Here is a 26,173-nt window from a genome sequence, read left to right on the forward strand (position 1 = left end):
TGCTTGAATTTAAAGATTGAGCATTTTTCACAGCTTCGAGAATTTTTTCTTTGCCTTTTATAATTGTTCTGACCGACAATTCCGGTAGATCAAACTTCTTTGCCAATTCACAAATTTTCATTTTTGTATCGAAGTCTTTAATAATGTTAACTTTACATTCCAAAGATAAAGTTTTCTTTTCTTGTTTGATGCGGAAGAATCAGTTCTAATTCGTTTGGATGACATAGTAGAGTCTCTCGAGTCTCCGTAGATATAACAAACACAGAAATAAATAACACAAAATAAATTGTACCTATGCGTCCATTCTGCGCGACACCTCCGAGCATGTAAGCTGAACAATAGTGTGAGGGGAGTGAGTAATCAAAAGTTACGTGTCGCTCAAACAAAAGACGAATCGACGAGATTTGAAAATCGCGTAACTCCGGGTTCGCGTAAGTCGGGGTAGCGTAAGTCGAGGTGTTACTGTACATCATAATATCACATCGTAGTTATACTTCCGTTAAATACAATTAATGTAACAATGTAAATGTAAAACAATGTAAATGTAAATGTAAATGTAAATGTAAATGTAAATGTAAACAAAAAACAATGTAAATGTCAACTTTTACACCTGGGAGCTAAACATCTGTTAAGTTCTCAGGCCTAATAACGACACTTTCTCATCACCTTTCGACCTAATATCTCGATTTCAACATTATAACATTAGAACAGAACAACAAAGTGACGCAGTCGTCGCCCTTCCCTCTTGGATTAAAGTTAGCGAAATTTTCGGTGTGTCAGTGACAATTTCTGTGCTCAATCAGTACCCTGTCGGATTTTTCCCATTACTTTCCATTGTGCCTAGAAGAACTTTCTTGATCCAAACCAAGCCAGCAATCAAAATCCTCACCCTCAAGGTCCTAATCTCAACCCCAAGTCAAGAATCTCAATCAAGATATCATAAAAGATATTTATCGGCACGTGAAACTTCTGTAAACTCTCTCTCTCTCGGGAATCGGAAAAACCGTAATATCAAATATATCTAATATCTATCAAATCGTAAAAATGTATCAAAAAGCTAGCATAGTTAAAATCGAAATGTTGTATGGCCTCTCGTTACCCATTAAACAGTTGTTACGTTAACCCGTCTTTGAGTAAGTCACTTCCGGTGCGCTGTCTCTCCCTCCTTCCCGAATCTGATCGCTCCGTTACGCGACCGCTCGCATGACCTATCCGTGTCCGCCGAGACTCGGTGGTGTCATCCTGATAGGGCATCGAAGAGGTGCCGACCCTTCGGTCACATCTATAAGTGTGACTCCAGCTTTATCCAGATATCAAAAAAAGAAACTCGGACTGCTGATTTAAAATGGAAGAGAATTTACAGGATAGTGGATAGATTAGAAAACGATTGTGAAAGTAGTGGAATGCCAGATTTGAGTTGATCGAATGTACAGTACAACTAGACGATAAAGACAAACGAATCTCGCGAAAGTATGCCCTCAATATAATAGTTGGTCTCAGTTTTAAATCGTTGGTGAAAAAATATAAAATATTAATTAATTTGTACATTTTTCGTCCGATGGAAATTATCTATATATATATATATATATAAATGGACGTGTGTGTCCCTAAATTTCACTTTTCCGCCAAAACTACACATCGCACGTGAATGGTGTTTATATGTGGTAGTAGCCCCAAGTCTCCATTCGTGCATAGGGGTGGTTGCGTCTCGATAGCTATAAGTGTGCGGGAGGTATGGAGCTGAAACTGGTTGAAAGTGGTTTTCTATTTCGAATGTTATGTTCGAATTTGTTCGAATTTAATTCGAATATAAAATTCGAATATTGGTTCGATTATAGAACGATTGTAAACGTTCCAGAAACGTTGAAAATAGTTCGTTTGACTGGACGTAAAAGTTCTCTAATTAGTCTTGAAACGGGGGACCTAATTCTTGCATTCCGTGAAAACGGGTAATATTGGCTATAATGTACTTATCTTAATCTTCACTATCGTTACTTTTTGCCCAGCGAAGCGGGTCCTTGCAGCTAGTTTTTTAATAAAATTGAAGACAGTCTTTTTAAAAAAACACACTTTGTGTTTTTTAAGAAGTTTAAAAAGGACTTTTTAAACTTCTGGCAACAAGTAGCCTAAAAGAAAAGGTCCGTTGCCAAGAATGTGTATTTTCTGGAACACGGAAATAATAAATGGTGGTCCTTTATTGGGCAGACTGTATTCAATTTTATTACAAAATATTAAATAAAACTATGAAAAAAATGTTTGAAATAACAGAAGTAGACCTCTAGTAGACTTTTACCTTCTCATTAGAAGGCAAAAGTTTACTAGAAGTGAATTCAGCAATTGTCCACTCTCTTCAAAGGCACCAGAATTGTTCCCTTTACACTTGATTAATCTTGAATGATGAGAGTTACTATCCTTTCATGACTCCTCATTAATTTTCCTCCGAATTTCTTATAAACAGACAAGCAAACGGTCAGTAGTAATTCGGACAGATTTCTGATTGTTTAAAAGTCTTTAGTAGGGTTCATAAAATCATTGTCAGTTGCCGGTACCTTGATATTGTTTGCTACCATAGCCTTGGAAAATGAATTAATATAAGTTATATTAGTCTAAAAATGATATCGTTTGAGTAAAAGGAAAGGCTACAAATATTAGCATAGTATTGAACTTAATTGAATTGAAGTTTTATTAAATTAGATTGCAAGTAATATGATTGAAAAGAGAAATAAAAAGCAAAGTGAGGAAGTAAATACATTTTATTAAAATTTCAAATAACAAGTAAACTAATCAATACGTAAGAGAATCAGGCGTGAAGAAATGATTGACGCATTAGTTCTCACAGAAATCACAACATGCAAAGACTGGTTTTTCACTGAGCGCATTCCGGACTATCCTTTCGTGAAAGAACGCTTTATTTGATGAAAAAAAATCATTTCGAACATCCTTGCTGATGTTCGAAATTATTTGTTTTCATCCAATAAAACACTTTGTTTAAAACCATAAATTTGATAATTTGCTTGTAGCTAGTTGAAAAAAAGTACAGGTATACCTCGACTTACGTCGTTTCGAGTTACGTCGTTCCCGATCATACGTCGTTTGTCAAAAAAGTATATAGAAAAATGAAAATCAAGTTTAAGTCATTTTATTCGACTTTACGTCTGTCCGCCACAAATACTGAAGTCGCAATATCACTAGAAAAATGGTTAAAGCACATAAAATCATATTAAAATACTGTACATGCATTTGTAAATTTAGATTACTTTTTTGTGTACTATATTAAAAACTAAAATTTATTTGTTTGTAAGCTTAAAATTGATCCTTATTAACCATACATTATTAAAAATGCATTAATAAATAAAATACAGAACCAGAATTGGCAATTTATGGTTTAGCCTAGTGACAAGTAGATTTGGAGACAAGTAAATTCGACTTACGTCGTTTTTCNAATTTTAATGTTTAATTTTTTTTAAATCGTTTTATTTTGTATTTAAAAAAGTAATCAGAATCGTCATCATTATTACTTTCCTGGCTGTTATACAGTATAGGGCCATAAGAAAGGAAAAAAAATGACGATTCCCGGCTGTTATACAGTCAAAAAAATGATTTTCTTAGATTTTTACTCTTTTTGACTCGGGAATCCTTGAAACCTAGAGAAGTGCAAAAAAATTCGGGTTTGTTTCTATACGCACGGCTGTTAGAATGTGTACAAAACGATTTAGTGCAACCATTTTGAAGCTTAATAACTCCTGCGTTAAATCATCCGACTCTGATTCAAAATCGTGCCCCCACACAGTCATCCGTAAATACAGAAAAAAATCTAAATCTTTTGCATATATCGACATTTCGAGGTGTCCTGAGTCCAAAAATGTAAAAATTTGGGGTGGGTCATTTTTTGACCGATCGCTACACTTTTCCTCTGTTATATATAACAGCCGGAAAAGGAAAAATTATCAAACACATGTTTATATATTGACTACGTCGTTACTTACAGGAGTCTTTTAGCTTTGAAATAAAAAAATTTCTATGTTCTATCTTTATTAGAACTATATTTATTGAAGCTTATATTCTGAGGTCACGTGATGAAGTCAGAATTTCCGGGCCTATTTTGTTAGCAAGTCTGCCCGTAGTCGGAGTTGTATTAAAATCTACCGACTCCACAGCCCTGGAAAATAATCCAGTAAAATGATATGATAATACATTTCAAATGCAAGCTAAATGATTATTTTAGATATGATTTAGTCTAAATTATGTAAGATGTTTACAATGTTTTACTCTATTTTAGTGAAATAACGATTTTTATTGCAGACTTTGGAGATGAATGTGCAGTACATATGATGAAAGAAACATTTCATATTCAATGAAAGAAATGCCATAAAATTAAAGAACAACGTGAAAAAAGTTTCTACGGAAAAAATATGCTAATACGTGTCAATTCGTGCTATGTCATATAAATTCAAAATGATTTATTAAGTAATTAAATGTCGTGATACCTTCGCATTCGAATTTATTTTTATTCTTGTTTCGTACAAATCCATCTATACAGGAACATGTAAAATTTCCAACAGTATTAATGCAGTTCGAATTACTCCCACAAATATTTACATCAAGGCATTCATCAATATCTGTAAAAATTTAACTGTTACGTTCTATGTATTTTTTAAAAACTTGACAGCAAACAGATAAACCGATAAATAAAAGTTTTACCTTCACAATACTGGTACTTAGTACCGGGTTTGTAAAATGTCTCTATTGCCTTAAAGCCTTTATTACATAAACAATCATAGCCTGGATGCTTGCTTGTACAATTATTCGCTACTCCTGGGCAAAAGCTTTCTCTTATTCGATCGTCGCAATTATCAAATTCGACTATTTCGGCTAAAATTGAAAATTCCATTATGAAATAAGTAATACGAAGCTTATTGATGAAAAATTAATTAAAATTATACCAGTTTGTAGATCATTTACTGAAAGGATCAAGTTAGGATGAAGAAGACAATATTTAGCATCTTCAGCTCGATAACACGAGTGGCCTTTATTAATTCTTTCGTAACCTTTAAATTCTTCTTTAAATATTATCATTATATCGCATGCAACATCGCTATCCTTCAGACTATAAAATAAAATAAAAATATAAATTAAATATAAATTTAAATATATTTTAAATATAATTTTAAAGTAGATGCTACAATAATATTAAATAGTAGCCTATGTAGAGTAATCTAAATATATACGAAAAATTTCAATTCTTTTTACAGCTGAAATTATTCGAAGAATCAGCCGTAAAAGTCCATTTTGAACATGTATTTAAAATGACAGTTTTAAAGTTACAGGATATTTAATATGTAATCCCGTTGAATATGTTGACTAATTAAGTAATCGCTTAATTAGTCAACATATTGTATTATGAAACAACACAAGATTATTTCACAATACAGTACTTCACGCTTTTGTATTTGTGAACGCGTCAGCCAATCAACACGGCGAAGAATAGACTCCTGTGTTACAGTTAGCGGTGGTGACTTTCAACAGTTATTACAATAATGCCAAACATATGTTCACTTTTATGATTAAAATTATTCGAAGAATCAACTTCTTAAATTTTTCGCTTATATTTATAATCACTCTGCATCTTGTTTCANTTATTAGTAATTAAAATGTTTAATATAACTGTATAATATGTATAGAGCTTATCACACATTGGGCTATTTAGCATTTATCATATTAGTCTATAATTATAGTATGTGTATAGTGTATCCTCTAGATCAATACTAAAATGCATTTGGGACAAAACATTTTCGGCGATCTTCAGTTAAAATTTTTGGTCTACAATTATTTAATAAAAGGTTGTATAACAAGACTTATACAACAGCATGATATCTACCTGTTTAAAACACAATTGTACAGCACTACATAACCAAAGTTAAACATATCATATCAACAGACAATTAGCTGTTGTATGCTACCACGCATTTAATATTTTGATTTTACATTTCCTTTCCTATACGTGTTATTTCATTTTTATATGTATAGTAGATCCATTACATAATAATACAACATTCATACTTTTATACATACAGTAGTTAGTGAATACTTATTCACAGTCTCATTAATTCCATAATTAAAATGCCACAAATGTTCATACTTATGAGAATTTTGTTCCTTGAGTATTTTTTTTCGCATGTGGTTTATCTTTCATATATCGTTACTCTTTAACGTGTTTGCCCTAAAATTAATAAAAATTATTTAAATACAGTATATAAAATTATATCTAATAAAAGTTTTTAAAACAAATTGACCTACTGTATTACTCTATGGTTGTAATTCATTTGCAGTATGTTTCTAATTATGTAAGATCACAAATTTTAAGAACAAACGCTATTACTATTGATGGAATCTTAATTTACAATATTTATATAAACGTTCAGCTAACGTAAGTATTGTTATCTAACTTTCGCATATATATATACTATATATGTATATATTTATTTTGTAAGTTAAAATTCCATCAATAGTAATAGCGTTTGTTCCTGAAATTTGTGATTACTTATTAAACACTTATTAAATATAATTTTACGTATCTAAATAATTTTTATTAAATTTAGAAGAAAATGGCTTAAAGTATAACGACATATGTAAGATAAACTATAAACTATATACGAAAAAAACCGCTAGAAAGAAATTAGATATAAGTACGGAAAGATGTGATATTTTAATTATGGAATCAATGAGCCTGTGAATTACTAATTGTTGTATGTATAAAAATATGTGTTATATTATTATGTAAAAATGAATTAACATGTATAAAAAAGGAAATGTACAAGCAAAATATTAAATGTATGATGGCTGTCGACAGCTGATTGTATACTTATATGACATGTTTAACTTTGGTTATGTGTGTATTGCTGTCTAACTATATTTTGAACAGGTGGATGCCATGCTGTTGTATGAGTCTTGTTATACAACTTTTGTTATAAAATCAGTAGACCAAAAATTCTAACTGAAGAGAGCCGAAATGCATTTTAGTACTNTCGTAAGTTAAAATTCCATCAATAGTAATAGCGTTTGTTCCTGAAATTTGTGATTACTTATTAAACACTTATTAAATATAATTTTACGTATCTAAATAATTTTTATTAAGTTTAGAAGAAAATGGCTTAAAGTATAACGACATATGTAAGATAAACTATAAACTATATACGAAAAAAACCGCTAGAAAGAAATTAGATATAAGTACGGAAAGATGTGATATTTTAATTATGGAATCAATGAGCCTGTGAATTACTAACTGTTGTACAGTATGTATAAAAATATGTTATATTATTATGTAAAAATGAATTAACATGTATAAAAAAGGAAATGTACAAGCAAAATATTAAATGTATGATGGCTGTCGACAGCTGATTGTATACTTATATGACATGTTTAACTTTGGTTATGTGTGTATTGCTGTCTAACTATATTTTGAACAGGTGGATGCCATGCTGTTGTATGAGTCTTGTTATACAACTTTTGTTATAAAATCAGTAGACCAAAAATTCTAACTGAAGAGAGCCGAAATGCATTTTAGTACTGGTCTAAACTCTAAAGGATGTACAATGCATATCCTATAATGATAGCTAAATAAATAGCTTACTCTGTGATAACTGAATACAGTAGATATAACATAGTAGAATTAAAAATCTTAAATAATATCGGTGTTGAATATATTACTGAACTAAATACAGTAGCCCTTCTATAAAACGGGTTCATAGAGTTCGGATTTTTATATGACGGCGAAAAAATTGCGACCGTATTCGTATAAACACGCTAAAAGAGACTCGTATAATTCAGTAAAACGTCATCGCCGACTTGTGTCGCGACAGGATTGGTCGAATCTAGACCAATAGCGGGTATTGCATAAACCGTTGAGTTTAAACGAGCAGCGGACCTACTAAAAACCATGTATTATTTAACGGACATAAAAATTATTTTTATATTAATGATGTCTCCAAAGTTCAGCAAAGTTTTCGGAGAAAAATAATTTATCAGGAAGCACGCGAGCGCCATTCGATGCACCGCTCCACGACTAAAACAAGCTTAAGCAATGGCGTCGTCGAACGGTGCACATTCGGTATGTAATCCTACAATTTTTTGTTTATAGCATAGTTTATATGAATTATTCCCAAAAAATTATACGTGTTTTGGAAATTTTAAGTCAAATTAGTCTAGACTCGATCAATTTTATGGAAGAAAATCTTTCAAACAGCCGTAGTCCGTAAACTGCATACGTGCCGGGCTGTGATTGGCTCATGTATTTAAGGACTCATAGAAAATGAATTTCATAAAAACCGGAACGTATCTACCGTGTTATAGGGGGGGTCGACTGTGTTTAAAATAAATTTTAAATATTATAGTAAATACAGTTCATTAATGTCAAATATTTTTTATACTTCATTAAAATAAGTAAGGATTATATTTTCTGGAATGCTGTTATTCTAACGTTTCTATTTTTCACTATACAAAAATACAATTCAACATATGTTCATAAATTTATTATGCATTAATCAAGTACTTATGTAATTTAAAAAATATATTTCTAAATTTAAGAAAAATGATAACATAGAACAAAATTACAATAATTCATACATCGTATTTTATAGCTTGTTTATTAGAAAATTAATATCTTACGTAATTATTTGAACAAACATATTAAATAAAATTTTATTGAAATACTTTTTCTAAAGTAAAAAAAAAAAACAAACTAAAAAACCCTTTCCTATATATAAGCTAACTTCAAATCAGAATTATAAAATTTATTTTAAATTTTATAATTCTGATTAATTATTTTAAAAAAACAATGCGTTTTTTAAAAAAAGACTTTTCTACGGCGAAAAGCTACTTTGAACCAATTTTTCCTGAAAGTCACAGGTAATAAAGAATTGAGTCAATATTAATATCTCTGGCTAAGATGGATATAATGTGCCCTTAATTAAATTATGAAAAATATGCAAATTTTTTACAAAACAAACGTTGTTGCACCTGCAATAATTTGGCTGAATGTTAGAGAATCGAATTGAGTCAATATTAATATCTCTGGCTAAGATGGATGTAATGTGCCCTTAATTAAATTATGAAAAATATGCAAATTTTTTACAAAACAAACGTTGTTGCACCTGCAATAATTTGGCTGAATGTTAGAGAATCTTTGAGCAATATTAGTGAAGGAACTTTAATGCACAAAATAAACCACAAAACCTTTTTTTGTGACGATGCTTGTTTTCTTGATTAATACTCGTAGATCAAGAAAACTAACATCTTCACAGAAAAGCATTCACAAGGAAATTCATCGTCACAGAAAAGCATCGTCACATTCTTTAATCAAAACTTCCCGTCGTAGTCTGTGTAATGTGCACTTCATTTACATATTGATTTTTACTGGTCAAATCTGGTTCCAGTATTTTTATGCCACAATTTTCAAAAGCTTCTTTTATTTAGATGTTTACGCTGAGCTTTATTTTTCAACTTGCATCTACAATTTTTTTTATTGGATTTCAACTATTTCTGAGTTATCAATAACTTTTGAACAGTATAGATTTGATGATAATTCTATATTCACATAACGTTAATGTAATAGCATGAAGTAAGTGGTTACACGACTAATAAAATGTAACAACGAGGGTTGTTACAACTTTAAAAACGCACTCGAAAGAAGCTTCTACTTATTGCTTCTATTTTGCCAAGCAAAAATTTCATCGTTTTCTTTTGAGCAAGTTTTTGGTTTTACATTCTCGTCCTGTTATATTAACACGAGAAAGTATTAAAATAATGTCCGATTTAAACCTCTTAGATATTTTTGCAAACTTTTACTTGACATCTCTAAAACCCCCGAAAAAATCAGAAAAAAATTAAAAATTCCGTTGATACGTATTTGTGTGTATGTATTTGTGCATTGATGCTGTTAAATTTTGGTTTTTAAAAGTCGAGAAGCGGGAGAGAGGGGAGGTCAAAAATCATATTTGGAGTGAAATCGAAGTTAATGGCGAATTTACTCATTATTAAAATTTACTTTTTATAAAACTCATCTCTACCGCAAAATTAAACTTTTTAGTATTTTACAATAATTCATAATATAAAAAGATTTGTTAATAAAATCTCATAACAGATGGCGCCACATACAATTTTAAATTTGTTTTCGGGAAAGTTATGCAACTCGTTGCTGTCTGTTCTATAAATCATTTGGCGCGTATTAATTAATAGATCAAAAATTAAACGCAAAACATGAAGTCAGGCGATGATTATCTGAGATCACATAAAAATTATTTTCGCGTGATAATCACGCGATAAACTGAACCTCCTCATTTCACTTGACATCATGAACAATGATATGTTAAAAATTTTAAAATGAACAATTACTTATGAATACATAATATTTTTAAATAAAACCTGTAAAAGGACAAATACAGTATGTGGAAGTCACATTTCTAACGAGCTGGTGTAAACATTGGCAAATTCGTGATAATATTAATTATTCTCTAATTATCGACTATATATTTCGTAAATGGACATGTTAACAATAGTATTAAAAGGATCATACTCTCAAGATAACAGCATGGCTTTTTGTTCTTATGAATATATTTATATCTTAGTTTTAAGGAGTATATTTCTTATGTTGCGTACAGGTAATTATTTCGTAATATTATTTGATAATTTGTGAGAAGGTCCTTTAGAATATATATTTGACCTCAATTTGAAAAAAAACTGTAGACCTATAAATGCCCACTTATCGTTTGTTTGTATATTTGTCCTTCGTTAATCTCGAAAACAGAGTTGGTTAGATGAAAGCCGAGACCAGCTAAGGAACAAAAAGCCCGATTAACTATATAATAACTTCCGATGCAAACCGGAAGTCACGTTAGATTAATTCGAAATTTTTTTCTCAAAGGCGTTAGACGACTGAATCGCTAATAGAAAAGTATGAGGTACAGGAGCAAGACACTGCTAATTTGAGATAGAGAGCATATATTTTAAATTAAATAAATTAAAAATGTGATTTAAAATTGCAGCCCTGCATTGTGACGATGTCACAATAAATAATTGATCATATATTGAACTTTCTAAAAAATTCTCCGGACTTCAAAAAATTTATCTTTTTCACATTAACAATACTTTGATGACATTTCAAGTAATAATTTTGTGATATATTGGTTATTTTGTGATACTTCCTTTTGGACCTAAAAATATGAAAGAAACACAGGATATGTTCAACAAACATTATCTATAAGTTACATATACAGGTATTATTATTTTACTTCTCTAATCAACGATAATTAATTACTAAAAAGTCCTTTTATTTGAATGTCTTGAATTTCACAGAGAAAGCTAAGAATGTTTTCAAATACTAAGGAAATTTAAACTGAAAATACAAAAATAACAATAATCGCGTGTTTAAATAGGCTTATATGTCCATTTCTTATTTTATTGAAATATCAAAGTACAATTCACTCACTATCTATAGTGAGTGAATTGTACTATGTTTGTAAACTTAAGATAAAACTACTCTCCTAAAACACTTCTACGAATTTCCAATTTTCTTTTTTTTTTTACAATAGAAATCGTTTTGATCTCTATTGTAAGAATTATAACAGTTATAAAATAACAGTTTAATCAAACGAACAAAGTTTTCAAATTTAATATATTCCCCGCTATCTGCGAGCAAAATTTCAAATCCCATCTTACGTTACTTATTTGATGAAAATGAATTTAAAAATATCACGAAATTACCAATGTTTATCTACAGAATTTCAGACTTCTCGTAGTGAATCTGGACGGCAAAATGTCAATCGCATAACTCCAACACGAGCCAACGAATTTACCGCGTATTCCGGCGTATAAGACGACTTTTTAACCCAGGAAAATCTTCTCAAAGTCGGGTGTCGTCTTATACGGCGAATATACCCCAAACTCTATATTTTAACTATAAAAGTCGGGGGTCGTCTTATACGCCGGAATATACGGTATTTATTATCTAAGATGGCCATAATACTCATCATGGACTCTAACTATTTTATACTTTATCCAAAACGGTTTATTGGTCATGGAGATATTAAAGATCAGATTTGGCACTTTATCATTAATACGTTCAGCCGAGCTTTAATGCAGAGCGCTACGTCGTTCTAGCATTCTTCATTTGATAAAACAACAAAATATGGGTTAACTATTTATTGCTTCGTCTGCTTCGAGACTGACGACATGAGCAGATCGGATAAATTTGATATTTCTAACATGCCAATTTTTCTATATTATGCATATTTATCATAAAATGCATATTTATCATCGTATTTCGTCCGATTCTTATAAAAATATTTTTTTTCCAAACAAATTTTACTTTTAAGTTTTGAAAAGATCAGTAAAGAAATGTGAAATATTTTTAGTATGAATTTTTATATTAAAAATGTCGACAAAAATCGTATTATTTTTGATCGAAGTCTGATTTATTCTTAACAAAACAGATGGCAACATTAAATTGCATTAAATTTTACAAGAATCTTGTGACTGATTAAACGAAAGTTTTCTTTTTAAAATGCCTGTTTTTTAAACAAAAAACATAACTTACGTTGAATATCGTACAATAATACGCGATCGTATATAATATTTTGACTATAACTAGAGTGTTTGAATTTTTCAAGTGATGTGAAATTATATTTATGAAGGGTAAGATGTAACTTAAGAATTCTAACGTCATAGCAATATTTATCTTAGTGTTATCTCATCTCTCTCTCTTACCTTATTTATGCTTTTCCCCATTAAAATTATACTTCATACTAACTTTCCTGTCCTGTATATTTAAATAATCTATCTATGACAAATTAAACAAGAGGAATGCTCTGATTTTTATTGTTTAATTTTAAATTAACACTTTTTGTGATTTGGCATGATCAAAATTAATAATCTAATAAGTATTTTTACTATTTTGTTCCTTAATGTTTAATTATAAAAAAATTGTAAAATTTAAAAAATCAAAAAGTTCAAATTGACTTACTTCATAAAACATAAAACAAATAACATTAGCTAATAATATAAATACAGGGAAAGGTTGCTCAAGTCGTACCCGATAAAAAAGCCAGCATAAATTGTAGGATCTATTAAATAAAAAAGAATTATTTGTTTAATTTAAAACTTTTGTGAACGTTGTTGTTATTCATTATGATAAAGTTCGAATTACCTGAACCTTTTTACATGAAATTAACAAAACTTATCAAACTAAGGTCGGTACGACTAAGGAAATTAGTTTCCTAAGTTGTTCTTTTTCTTAGGTATTACTTAAGCTATAAATTACCATTTATAGCTTAAAGCCAAATTAGCTTAAACAGCTAATAGCTTAAACAACTAAAGCCTATATTTCTTAATTTTTTTTCTTAGGTATTACTTAAGCTATAAATTACCATTTATAGCTTAAGTAATACCTAAGAAAAATATTAAGAAATATAGGCTTTAGTTGTTCTTGTTTAAGTAATTTATTTGAATACAAATATTTTAAACACGTTTCCGTCGCATTTTCAGTTATTACAAACATCGCAAACATATTTCTTTGTTTTTTTTGTCAATTTCAGTACATTCGTTGATCATGCACCCGTGTCTTACGTTTTAAGCACTGAATCATGCATTCCTCACGATCTTCTGCACAAAGATTACAAAACCAATCGCTGTTCCTTCTTTTTCTTTGCTTTTATCTTTTTAACATTCGTTGTTTGTATCTTTCAACTGCTCATTTCCTTTTACAAGGTATTTTCTGCTCTTGCCATTAAAGTTGCCTCTGGAGTGTGTAAAGACAAGGAAGGGTTAATCCTCGACGATGACGTCGTAGAGTTAGTTTAGAAATTTTATATTGTCTGTGTGCTAAATTAAATGCTTAATTAATATTACATGTTACTGCGTAATGCTTAATGCCTCGTCGATATCTTATGGTTTCTGACTATTATAAATTCTTGTGTGATACGCTTCTTGTCTTGTCTTGTGTTCAATTATACTAGCGCTAAGGTGGCTTTCTTTTTGTTTTTGCTAGACTTATTATAACATCAGTAAAAAGAGGACAAACTTTAGAAAAACTTTTTATTCCTTTGAGAATGCATTTCGGACAATTGTGTCCCTTTTCAACTCTGTGTGTTACAACTATATAGGGAAAAAATTACATACAAGTTAGCATAATGTATACAAGTTTGTACAAAAAACGTCGTGATGTTACAAATTTGTAGAATATTTTTATTACATCCTGTATCTCCGCAGTTCTATCAGTTTCGTGAATAGTGCGTCGTAAGATTTTCTCAATGTACATGTAAAAGATGTTTTTTTTTATGTAAGTGGGTACTTCAGATGTGTAATGTATGATACTGTCAACGATGCATGGTCTTTTGTATTTTTTTAAAAGTGGTTTTGTTATTAAATCTAGTGACAAGGATGTCTGCGGAGATACAGGATGTAATAAAAATATTTTTAATGAACGAATACAGCAAAAGCACACTCAACAAATGGATCAACACCAAAAATTCTAATAAGCACGGACATAAAAACAATACCACTACTCAAAATTATTTTAAAATTTCATACGAACTAAATATACTTGAAAGAATCAAATCTGAATCACACAATTACGGTATAACCTTAGCACCAGAAAAACTTTCTTGTTTGAATTACAAGATAAACCCACATAATTATAATAATATATGGGACCAAAAAAACGTAATTTACAAACTCAGTTGCAACTGCACTCTCCCAAATCCTATATAGATGAAACTGGTAAAAATCTTAAGACCAGGTTTAAAGAACACATAACCGCGATTAAATATAATAATTAAAACTCAGCTGTTGCTGTCCATTGTAACAACGGAGGTTGCCAAATCATTAAGGAAACCGTAAAAATTGTCAAAAAAGAATCACATACGCAAAAAAAATGGCATGAACATCTAGAAATCCTTAAAAACAAAGATATTGTGATGAATAATAACATTCGTCAAAAACTACATGAAACTTGGTACCCATACTTGACCAAGAGAAGCCGCGAGGGGGAGGGGAGTGGATAATTAATGTGCTAAAGTACGACAGTTTCTCGTTATCTGTGCATCCTTCCATACGGTACCCAGCAGGGTTCTCATAGGTCTCACTTTCACTTCCTCCTTCATTTTCTAAATTTCCCTACCCCTCAAAAAAAATCTTTTTTCGACCCTCCCCTCTCTTAACACCATTCACACCCATTATCTCTTCCCTACCTCAAGGCGATGCCTTTCTGTTGTATCCTGTTAACTTTCCCATTTACATCTTGTGTATCACCACATCGTGTAGAACTCTACTGTAAGTTAAAACAATTTTCTTATGTTTTTTCTATTTTACGGTGCACTTTCTTCACTCCATCATTCTGTCGTTCTCAAAATGTTTTCTATTAATCTTACCGTAATCAAGGTCACGGTTTCCCAAATTTTATAGTCTTGCCTCTGCATTGTATTGTACCATGTATACTGGGATATTTTTCCAACACTATGTACAGTACCATACCGTTATGTTTGCAGTAAGTCCAAACTTTTTACATATATGTAATTTGTTTTCCCTTTTATAAATAATTTTCCAATTTGTCATTGTTTTTTAGCTTATACCTTGTAACCATAACCATCCATATTTTATCTAATGTATCATAACCCATGTAAGTTTCCTGATGTTTTTCTACAAATTTGTAACATCACGACGTTTTTGTACAAACTAACTTGTATGTAATTTTTCCCGCTATATAGTTGTAACACACAGAGTTGAAAAGGGACACAATAGTCCGAAATGCATTCTCAAAGGAATAAAAAGTTTTTCTAAAGTTTTTCCTCTTTCTACTGATGGTATAATAAGTATTATAAATTCGTTTTGACATGTATTAAACAATATAATTAAACAAAAAAATTAAACAACACCTATAATTAAACAAAAAAAAATCAAAATAAAAGCAATATTATATGTTGTTGAATGTTTTCCCTTACTTCTACCTACACTTGACAGATAAATGTTAATAACAGAGAGAGTAATTCTTTAAATAGTACCAGTACGATTTGTGAATCATAAATGAGTACAACTTAAGGCACGTCACGAGTTACATTTCAAACAAACATAAGAAAACAATAAATAAAACTATTACGATTTTGTTTCGAGTAAATAACTATTTAAAATACAGAATGAACAGTTAAAAAGGAAAATGAATTTATGAATAATTTACTTGCTACGAAGCTACCAAGTATATACAGAAAATTATAAAAAACAACAATAAACTTAATTGCTTAGAAAATTTGTTACTACGCCGTCAGTGACAGACCTCACTACGTAAACCAATATTGTTAGCTAAAGTGTTCAGTACATCCTATTGCCGTTAGAGCCGCTGTTGCCGTGCCATTAAATTCAAAATGTGAAAGGTACGATTTTGGCAATGGTATGACTTGAGCAACCTTACCCTACTATTAAAAATGATTGTTGAAGTGGTTAAAACCTAATTATAGCACACTTTTTATTTATTCAATTAAACAGGTGGAACGCACCAAAGACTGAGGTCATAATTATTGCCGATTTTGCAGCGTTAAGTGTAAAGATACTTAAAACTTAATAATCTTAAAAATTATGATACATAAAAATAGTTTCACATACACAGACAGAAAAAAAATAAGTGCTAAAATCGAATGAAACTTAGTATTAAAGTAATGGCGTTGGTAATACAGTAAATCCTTGATGATTATTTAATCAATGAGATAATGTCGAATTATTATTTAAAGATATTTTTAAGTAGATGCATTTTAAATCTGTCCCTCTGCTACAGAATAGTAAGTAGTTAATTTAAATTTATGCGTCGACTTTATGTTTAATTACTTTTTGAGACTAACATAATATTAATAACATTTGCTTTTATTTCACAATTCACGAAGGACATATACTACAGGAAAATTAACATAATTAAAAATTTAGAATTCGATGTTTATTTAATAGGCTTAGTATCTCCCTTTTGTATTTATTATGATATAAAAGAGACAGTGTTTTAATACACTTAATTAATATCAGAAAATAAATTACATTTTCGGACTTACCGCATCAATCATTCTCTTCTTAATTTCATGATAAGAGATGCTTAATTTGTCAGCTTTATTTACGTTTCTTTTAAAAACACGAGAATGTTTCTTTGGATTTTGTAGAACTATGTTCATATAATAGGAATTGTTGGCTATATATACATATAAAAATATAAGATATTAAAATTCTAATAATAGTTTCTCTTACACACGGCANACACCATTCACACCCATTATCTCTTCCCTACCTCAAGGCGATGCCTTTCTGTTGTATCCTGTTAACTTTCCCATTTACATCTTGTGTATCACCACATCGTGTAGAACTCTACTGTAAGTTAAAACAATTTTCTTATGTTTTTTCTATTTTACGGTGCACTTTCTTCACTCCATCATTCTGTCGTTCTCAAAATGTTTTCTATTAATCTTACCGTAATCAAGGTCACGGTTTCCCAAATTTTATAGTCTTGCCTCTGCATTGTATTGTACCATGTATACTGGGATATTTTTCCAACACTATGTACAGTACCATACCGTTATGTTTGCAGTAAGTCCAAACTTTTTACATATATGTAATTTGTTTTCCCTTTTATAAATAATTTTCCAATTTGTCATTGTTTTTTAGCTTATACCTTGTAACCATAACCATCCATATTTTATCTAATGTATCATAACCCATGTAAGTTTCCTGATGTTTTTCTACAAATTTGTAACATCACGACGTTTTTGTACAAACTAACTTGTATGTAATTTTTCCCGCTATATAGTTGTAACACACAGAGTTGAAAAGGGACACAATAGTCCGAAATGCATTCTCAAAGGAATAAAAAGTTTTTCTAAAGTTTTTCCTCTTTCTACTGATGGTATAATAAGTATTATAAATTCGTTTTGACATGTATTAAACAATATAATTAAACAAAAAAATTAAACAACACCTATAATTAAACAAAAAAAAATCAAAATAAAAGCAATATTATATGTTGTTGAATGTTTTCCCTTACTTCTACCTACACTTGACAGATAAATGTTAATAACAGAGAGAGTAATTCTTTAAATAGTACCAGTACGGTTTGGGAAACTTACAAGAGAACAACTTAAGACACGGCACGAGTTACATTTTAAACAAACATAAGAAAACAATAAATAAAACTATTACGATTTCGTTTCGAGTAAATAACTATTTGAAATACAGAATGAACAGTTAAAAAGGAATATGAATTTATGAATAATTTACTTGCTACGAAGCTACCAAGTATACACAGAAAATTATAAAAAACAACAATAAACTTAATTGCTTAGAAAATTTGTTACTACGCCGTCAGTGACAGACCTCACTACGTAAACCAATATTGTTAGCTAAAGTGTTCAGTACATCCTATTGCCGTTAGAGCCGCTGTTGCCGTGCCATTAAATTCAAAATGTGAAAGGTACGATTTTGGCAATGGTATGACTTGAGCAACCTTTCCCTACTATTAAAAATGATTGTTGAAGTGGTTAAAACCTAATTATAGCACACTTTTTATTTATTCAATTAAACAGGTGGAACGCACCAAAGACTGAGGTCATAATTATTGCCGATTTTGCAGCGTTAAGTGTAAAGATACTTAAAACTTAATAATCTTAAAAATTATGATACATAAAAATAGTTTCACATACACAGACAGAAAAAAAATAAGTGCTAAAATCGAATGAAACTTAGTATTAAAGTAATGGCGTTGGTAATACAGTAAATCCTTGATGATTATTTAATCAATGAGATAATGTCGAATTATTATTTAAAGATATTTTTAAGTAGATGCATTTTAAATCTGTCCCTCTGCTACAGAATAGTAAGTAGTTAATTTAAATTTATGCGTCGACTTTATGTTTAATTACTTTTTGAGACTAACATAATATTAATAACATTTGCTTTTATTTCACAATTCACGAAGGACATATACTACAGGAAAATTAACATAATTAAAAATTTAGAATTCGATGTTTATTTAATAGGCTTAGTATCTCCCTTTTGTATTTATTATGATATAAAAGAGACAGTGTTTTAATACACTTAATTAATATCAGAAAATAAATTACATTTTCGGACTTACCGCATCAATCATTCTCTTCTTAATTTCATGATAAGAGATGCTTAATTTGTCAGCTTTATTTACGTTTCTTTTAAAAACACGAGAATGTTTCTTTGGATTTTGTAGAACTATGTTCATATAATAGGAATTGTTGGCTATATATACATATAAAAATATAAGATATTAAAATTCTAATAATAGTTTCTCTTACGACATTTTTCATTTTTAAATAAGTAATTTTTATCATTACATAAATTTTTATGCAATGTTAAATGTAATATATATGTTATGTTAAAAAGAAATAAATTCATAATAACAATCACTTTAAAAAAAATAAAAAAAACTATATATCTAAATATACATAATTTGGGTTAAAATGGCAGACAGCATATTTCACAATTTTAATCAAATATATTGTGAGGAACCGGACCTGACGAATTTTGATAAAAATTCGTTTTTCGCCTTTGAAAAAATTTTTTCCCATTTTTATCACCGGAGAATGATTACATCTCTCTTTCCGGAGTCGTTTCTTTTCCCAGGGAACTCATCGAATGTGTCACTGGGAACTAATATCAAAAATTCCCGATCAGTGAAAAAAGATAACGTGATTTAGAAATATAAAAAAAAGAGTGACTCAGGAACAAGGAAGGAGTCAGGGAGTTCGCTAATCGCCCTTCTTGAGAAAGGATATTCGAGTGTGCTTCCCAATTGCCGATCCCGTCTGCCACCGTCGTTTCCCTGACTGTTGTTCCTTTTTTTGGACAATAGAGGTTCTTCCTCCAGGAACCCTATTCGGATTTCTCCGTCTAGAAGCTTGAATTTTTCCCACGAACTTGAACTTTTCTACCCGGGTGCACCCACTCCACGACCGTCCGACGAAGTTCAAGAATCGACGGAACTAGGTATTTATCGCCGCGCGAAAAATAAATGTAAACTCTCTCTCTCTCGGTTAGGAATCCGTTAACCTCAGATGACGCTATATAGCTATAGATACTTTAACTCGTTACTAGAAAACTAAAAAGAATTCTCGGTTACTTTATGTATTTGTGTATAGATGTAAATAAATAAACTTGTACTATTCGTTGTAATTAAGTAGTAGTGTGCACTTCTTCCGATTCGAAGAAGTGCACACTACTACGGGATGGAGGAGAATTGAGAGACGGCGCGCCGTCTCTCAATCCTCCTCCATCCCGAATCAGATCGCCCGCGCACGTGAACGCTCGCGCGAATTCCGAATTTGCGGCCATTAAGGTTTCTGTGTCTATCCTAGAAGACACAGTTATGTCAGTCTTGACGAGGCACTAAAGAGATGCCGACCCTCTGGTCACAATATAAATGAAAACTAAAATGTCTTCTAGCTTCCTGTCTAGTCATCAGGAACAAGTCTTCACTTTGCAGAGACTTTTTATTGTAGACTAATGCCTCTGCACAAATATGTAAAATAGTTATAAGTAGCTGACGATAAGCCAATTCTTTGTTTAAAAATATACATAAAATAGAGAATGTTGTTTTTGATGACACCGGTCAAAATGATTTTTGGCACAGAGAAGAGAAATCGTGTCTAATAGAACTTTTTGTACTGATTTCATATATGTGATTTATATTTTTTTATCACCCTCTAATTTTCTGTAAGCATAGACTTAAATTTTGCCTCCTTGTCTGGAAGTCCATAGAAACTACATCCATAACAGCTGTGATGGATCATAAACACTTGATTATAAACATAATACCATGGAATGGGACTTTTCATCGATTCGTCTAAGATTAGTCTTAAGGCAGTGCTTTTACACCTTCTGTGTCATTAGCTTATTCAACTAAAATGAAAAAAACCTAGAAAAATATAAAACTCTTACTTGAAAAAATTCATTATTACAAGTACAATTGGATCATATGTTTTGATTTAAAAGTCAGTGCATTATTAATGGGTTTGCAGCTTGGCTATACTAAATTTTGTTGTTTCTTGTTTGATTGGAACAGCAGAGACAAGAAAATCATTACGTCAAGAAGGAACGGCAATACGTGAAATGTTTATTCCTGGCCAAAAAAGTATCATTCATGTCCCATTAGTCAATGATGACATGATTCTTGTACCTCCATTTATATAAAATCAGGATTTTTCAAAAACTTTGTCAAGGAAATGAATGTAAACAATGTTGGATTTTATTATTTGAAAAAAATTTCCTCATACGAGTATACGAAATTTCCTCGTATAAGTAATGCTAAAATGGAAGTCATTCAAAGATGTTACACAAAATTTTTTGGGTAATCACAAAGCTGCAAATTACTTCAAAGTTGTGAATGGGCTCTTAAAATTCTACAAAGATATGGATGTAATATGTCCCTCAAAATGCATTTTTTTGCATTCCCACTTGGATTTCTTCCCCAGCAATCTTGATACTGTCAGTGACGAACACGGAGAGCGTTTCTATCAAGACATCTCTATCATGGAAAAAAGGTATCAGGACTAGTGGAATTCAAAAATGCTTGTTGATTACTGTTTGATACTCCACAAGGCTTCTCCAAACGCCAAACATAGCAGAAGCTCCATATCTCGCCATTTTAGACAAGATAAATAAATAAGTGTATGCATATTGTCTAAATAAATATGTTTTATATTGAAACTGGCCGTCACAAAAAATCCAGACATAATGGAGAAAAACTTTACATATTTGAAAACGGCATAAAAAATTTTATTAGGATTAGGTATTTTTATTTGTGTACCCAAAAAAGCTTTCATTTTGTATCCCAGTTTGATTAGACAGGACGGAAGCAAGAAGATATTTTAGTTTTCTTTTATATATTTGGTTAAAATTATAATTAAATAATTTATTACATTGTTTATTTTCATCTTGGCCATCTTTCTTCTCTATGAGCACGAAGAGGGTCTTTTTATCATTCCCTTTGTGGTTCGACCAGGCTCACAACGCGGCAGCCAGATAGTGATGAGGGAATGGTCCTGACGAATCCTGGAAGGACTACTTCGGAAAATTCCTTAGATTTTTCGACCCATCTGGATTCGTTTCCAGATTCCCGAATGCGTGGTCCGTATATTCCATTGGTCATGATACTCCCTATTCTTAAAGTGTTAAAATTTTACTAACGCTCTTGCTCCCACTGATGGCGCAGAGATCGCTGTTTGATCACTTTTCTGCTAGATTTGAATGGCTGTTTACCTACATACGGGTTTTAATATGTAAATATATTAATAAATTTTTTGTTTTGTAAAATACTTTTTCAAATGCCTTAATGGTTCTTAACTGCTTTCTCAAAGATTGTAATTAATTTTGCAAAAAATATTAACTATAAATATTGATAATATACACTATAAGCTATATAGTAGGCTACATACATATACCGATATGTATATATATATGTTATGTTCTATTTATCTATGTTATTTTATGTTATGTTCTAACATAATTATTTATTTATGTTAGAACACTTATGTTGCTAGGATAAATTATAATTTATCCTAGCAACAGATTCTGATAGCAATAAGATTACTGATTACTTAAAATAAGTNAATGTTAAATGTAGACTTAGGACAAGAGTGGGCAATCTTTTTAAGTGTGCGTAGCAAAATCGTGAAATTTGTGATGCGAAATTTCTTAACTTCCCAACCGAAATTTTCGGAAACATATTACTATTTAAATTCTTTCCATATAATCAAAAATCCACATATTTACACACTTTAGAAACGCGATAAATTCTTTATGAAACACGAAAAAATATGTAGAAGGTATGGTTGCTGTATCTTCAAAATTCTGTGTGTAGCGTCCTTGCAATCGAAACAATAATTTTGATAGACGACCATACAGCAATTAGTTAGAAAACGTTACGGTTTATTTAAAACACTTTTTTTAAATTCAGATGCATTTCGGGTTAATTTGTATTTCCAACCCTTCTTCAGTGCTGTTAAAATTACAAAACACAAGGTAAGTTTTACGACATTGGCAAGTATGACGTAAAAAAGGAGGAGTAAACAATAACAAAAAAACTTACATGTCATATAATTGTTTACCCCTCCTTTTTTTACGCCATACTTGCCAATGTCGTAAAACTTATTTTTAAAATTTTCGCTGGATTATATTGTCAATATATAAAAAGACAGTCATTTTCCAAAAATATTTTGGAGCGATCACCATTTATTTCTTTAAAATGTTTCATAACAAACTTGAGGCGACCCGACCTTTCCTTTTAGGCTACATGGCCGCCTATATAGTTACTTAAAACAAAGAAATAATCCAATAAAAAATATATACAATTTGTAAAAATGTAGAAAAATTGGAATTGGTGACCTTACGACATCTTAGGCTTGCATCCTTCTCCATTCGNTTTATGCTTTTCCCCATTAAAATTATACTTCATACTAACTTTACTGTCCTGTATATTTAAATAATCTATCTATGACAAATTAAACAAGAGGAATGCTCTGATTTTTATTGTTTAATTTTAAATTAACACTTTTTGTGATTTGGCATGATAAAAATTAATAATATAATAAGTATTTTTACTATTTTGTTCCTTAATGTTTAATTATAAAAAATTGTAAAATTTTAAAAATCAAAAAGTTCAAATTGACATACTTTATAAAACATAAAATAAATAACATTAGCTAATAATATAAATACATAGGGAAAGGTTGCTCAAGTCGTACCCGATAAAAAAGCCAGCATAAATTGTAGGATCTATTAAATAAAAAAGAATTATTTGTTTAATTTAAAACTTTTGTGAACGTTGTTGTTATTCATTATGATAAAGTTCGAATTACCTGAACCTTTTTACATGAAATTAACAAAACTTATCAAACTAAGGTCGGTACGACTAAGGAAATTAGTTTCCTAAGTTGTTCTTTTTCTTAGGTATTACTTAAGCTATAAATTACCATTTATAGCTTAAAGCCAAATTAGCTTAAACAGCTAATAGCTTAAACAACTAAAGCCTATATTTCTTAATTTTTTTTCTTAGGTATTACTTAAGCTATAAATTACCATTTATAGCTTAAGTAATACCTAAGAAAAATATTAAGAAATATAGGCTTTAGTTGTTCTTGTTTAAGTAATTTATTTGAATACAAATATTTTAAACACGTTTCCGTCGCATTTTCAGTTATTACAAACATCGCAAACATATTTCTTTGTTTTTTTTGTCAATTTCAGTACATTCGTTGATCATGCACCCGTGTCTTACGTTTTAAGCACTGAATCATGCATTCCTCACGATCTTCTGCACAAAGATTACAAAACCAATCGCTGTTCCTTATTTTTCTTTGCTTTTATCTTTTTAACATTCGTTGTTTGTATCTTCCAACTGCTCATTTCCTTTTATAAGGTATTTTCTGCTATTGCCATTAAAGTTGCCTCTGGAGTGTGTAAAGACAAGGAAGGGTTAATCCTCGACGATGACGTCGTAGAGTTAGTTTAGAAATTTTATATTGTCTGTGTGCTAAATTAAATGCTTAATTAATATTACATGTTACTGCGTAATGCTTAATGCCTCGTCGATATCTTATGGTTTCTGACTATTATAAATTCTTGTGTGATACGCTTCTTGTCTTGTCTTGTGTTCAATTATACTAGCGCTAAGGTGGCTTTCTTTTTGTTTTTGCTAGACTTATTATAACATCAGTAAAAAGAGGACAAACTTTAGAAAAACTTTTTATTCCTTTGAGAATGCATTTCGAACAATTGTGTCCCTTTTCAACTCTGCGTGTTACAACTATATAGGGAAAAAATTACATACAAGTTAGCATAATGTATACAAGTTTGTACAAAAAACGTCGTGATGTTACAAATTTGTAGAATATTTTTATTACATCCTGTATCTCCGCAGTTCTATCAGTTTCGTGAATAGTGCGTCGTAAGATTTTCTCAATGTACATGTAAAAGATGTTTTTTTTTATGTAAGTGGGTACTTCAGATGTGTAATGTATGATACTGTCAACGATGCATGGTCTTTTGTATTTTTTTAAAAGTGGTTTTGTTATTAAATCTAGTGACAAGGATGTCTGCGGAGATACAGGATGTAATAAAAATATTTTTAATGAACGAATACAGCAAAAGCACACTCAACAAATGGATCAACACCAAAAATTCTAATAAGCACGGACATAAAAACAATACCACTACTCAAAATTATTTTAAAATTTCATACGAACTAAATATACTTGAAAGAATCAAATCTGAATCACACAATTACGGTATAACCTTAGCACCAGAAAAACTTTCTTGTTTGAATTACAAGATAAACCCACATAATTATAATAATATATGGGACCAAAAAAACGTAATTTACAAACTCAGTTGCAACTGCACTCTCCCAAATCCTATATAGATGAAACTGGTAAAAATCTTAAGACCAGGTTTAAAGAACACATAACCGCGATTAAATATAATAATTAAAACTCAGCTGTTGCTGTCCATTGTAACAACGGAGGTTGCCAAATCATTAAGGAAACCGTAAAAATTGTCAAAAAAGAATCACATACGCAAAAAAAATGGCATGAACATCTAGAAATCCTTAAAAACAAAGATATTGTGATGAATAATAACATTCGTCAAAAACTACATGAAACTTGGTACCCATACTTGACCAAGAGAAGCCGCGAGGGGGAGGGGAGTGGATAATTAATGTGCTAAAGTACGACAGTTTCTCGTTATCTGTGCATCCTTCCATACGGTACCCAGCAGGGTTCTCATAGGTCTCACTTTCACTTCCTCCTTCATTTTCTAAATTTCCCTACCCCTCAAAAAAAATCTTTTTTCGACCCTCCCCTCTCTTAACACCATTCACACCCATTATCTCTTCCCTACCTCAAGGCGATGCCTTTCTGTTGTATCCTGTTAACTTTCCCATTTACATCTTGTGTATCACCACATCGTGTAGAACTCTACTGTAAGTTAAAACAATTTTCTTATGTTTTTTCTATTTTACGGTGCACTTTCTTCACTCCATCATTCTGTCGTTCTCAAAATGTTTTCTATTAATCTTACCGTAATCAAGGTCACGGTTTCCCAAATTTTATAGTCTTGCCTCTGCATTGTATTG

General features: G+C 30.6%; 2 protein-coding genes across 3 annotated transcripts in view; both read right to left on the reverse strand.

The window, feature by feature from the left end:
• LOC111625437 (adhesion G protein-coupled receptor E2-like) overlaps positions 1-5,101 on the reverse strand; it is a 14,416-nt gene extending 9,315 nt beyond the window's left edge. For both annotated transcript variants that reach the window (XM_023368583.1, XM_023368581.1), the window contains exons 1-3: positions 4,944-5,101; positions 4,702-4,872; positions 4,488-4,619 (exon numbers count right to left, since the gene is read on the reverse strand). In XM_023368583.1, the coding sequence (XP_023224351.1) occupies positions 4,488-4,619; positions 4,702-4,872; positions 4,944-5,076 (436 nt within the window). In that variant the 5' untranslated portion in view covers positions 5,077-5,101. The remainder of the gene's footprint in view (positions 1-4,487; positions 4,620-4,701; positions 4,873-4,943) is intronic.
• A 1,098-nt stretch (positions 5,102-6,199) lies between these two features.
• The window catches only part of LOC111625419 (matrilin-2-like), a 61,951-nt gene continuing 41,977 nt past the window's right edge, over positions 6,200-26,173 (reverse strand). Inside the window, exon 14 of the mRNA XM_023368561.1 lies at positions 6,200-6,220. Coding sequence (XP_023224329.1) covers positions 6,200-6,220 — 21 coding nt within the window. The remainder of the gene's footprint in view (positions 6,221-26,173) is intronic.

The sequence above is a fragment of the Centruroides sculpturatus genome, unplaced genomic scaffold (genome assembly GCF_000671375.1).
Source record: "Centruroides sculpturatus isolate CEXI.00-Female unplaced genomic scaffold, Cexi_2.0 scaffold431, whole genome shotgun sequence".
NCBI classification, from domain to species: Eukaryota; Metazoa; Arthropoda; class Arachnida; order Scorpiones; family Buthidae; genus Centruroides; species Centruroides sculpturatus.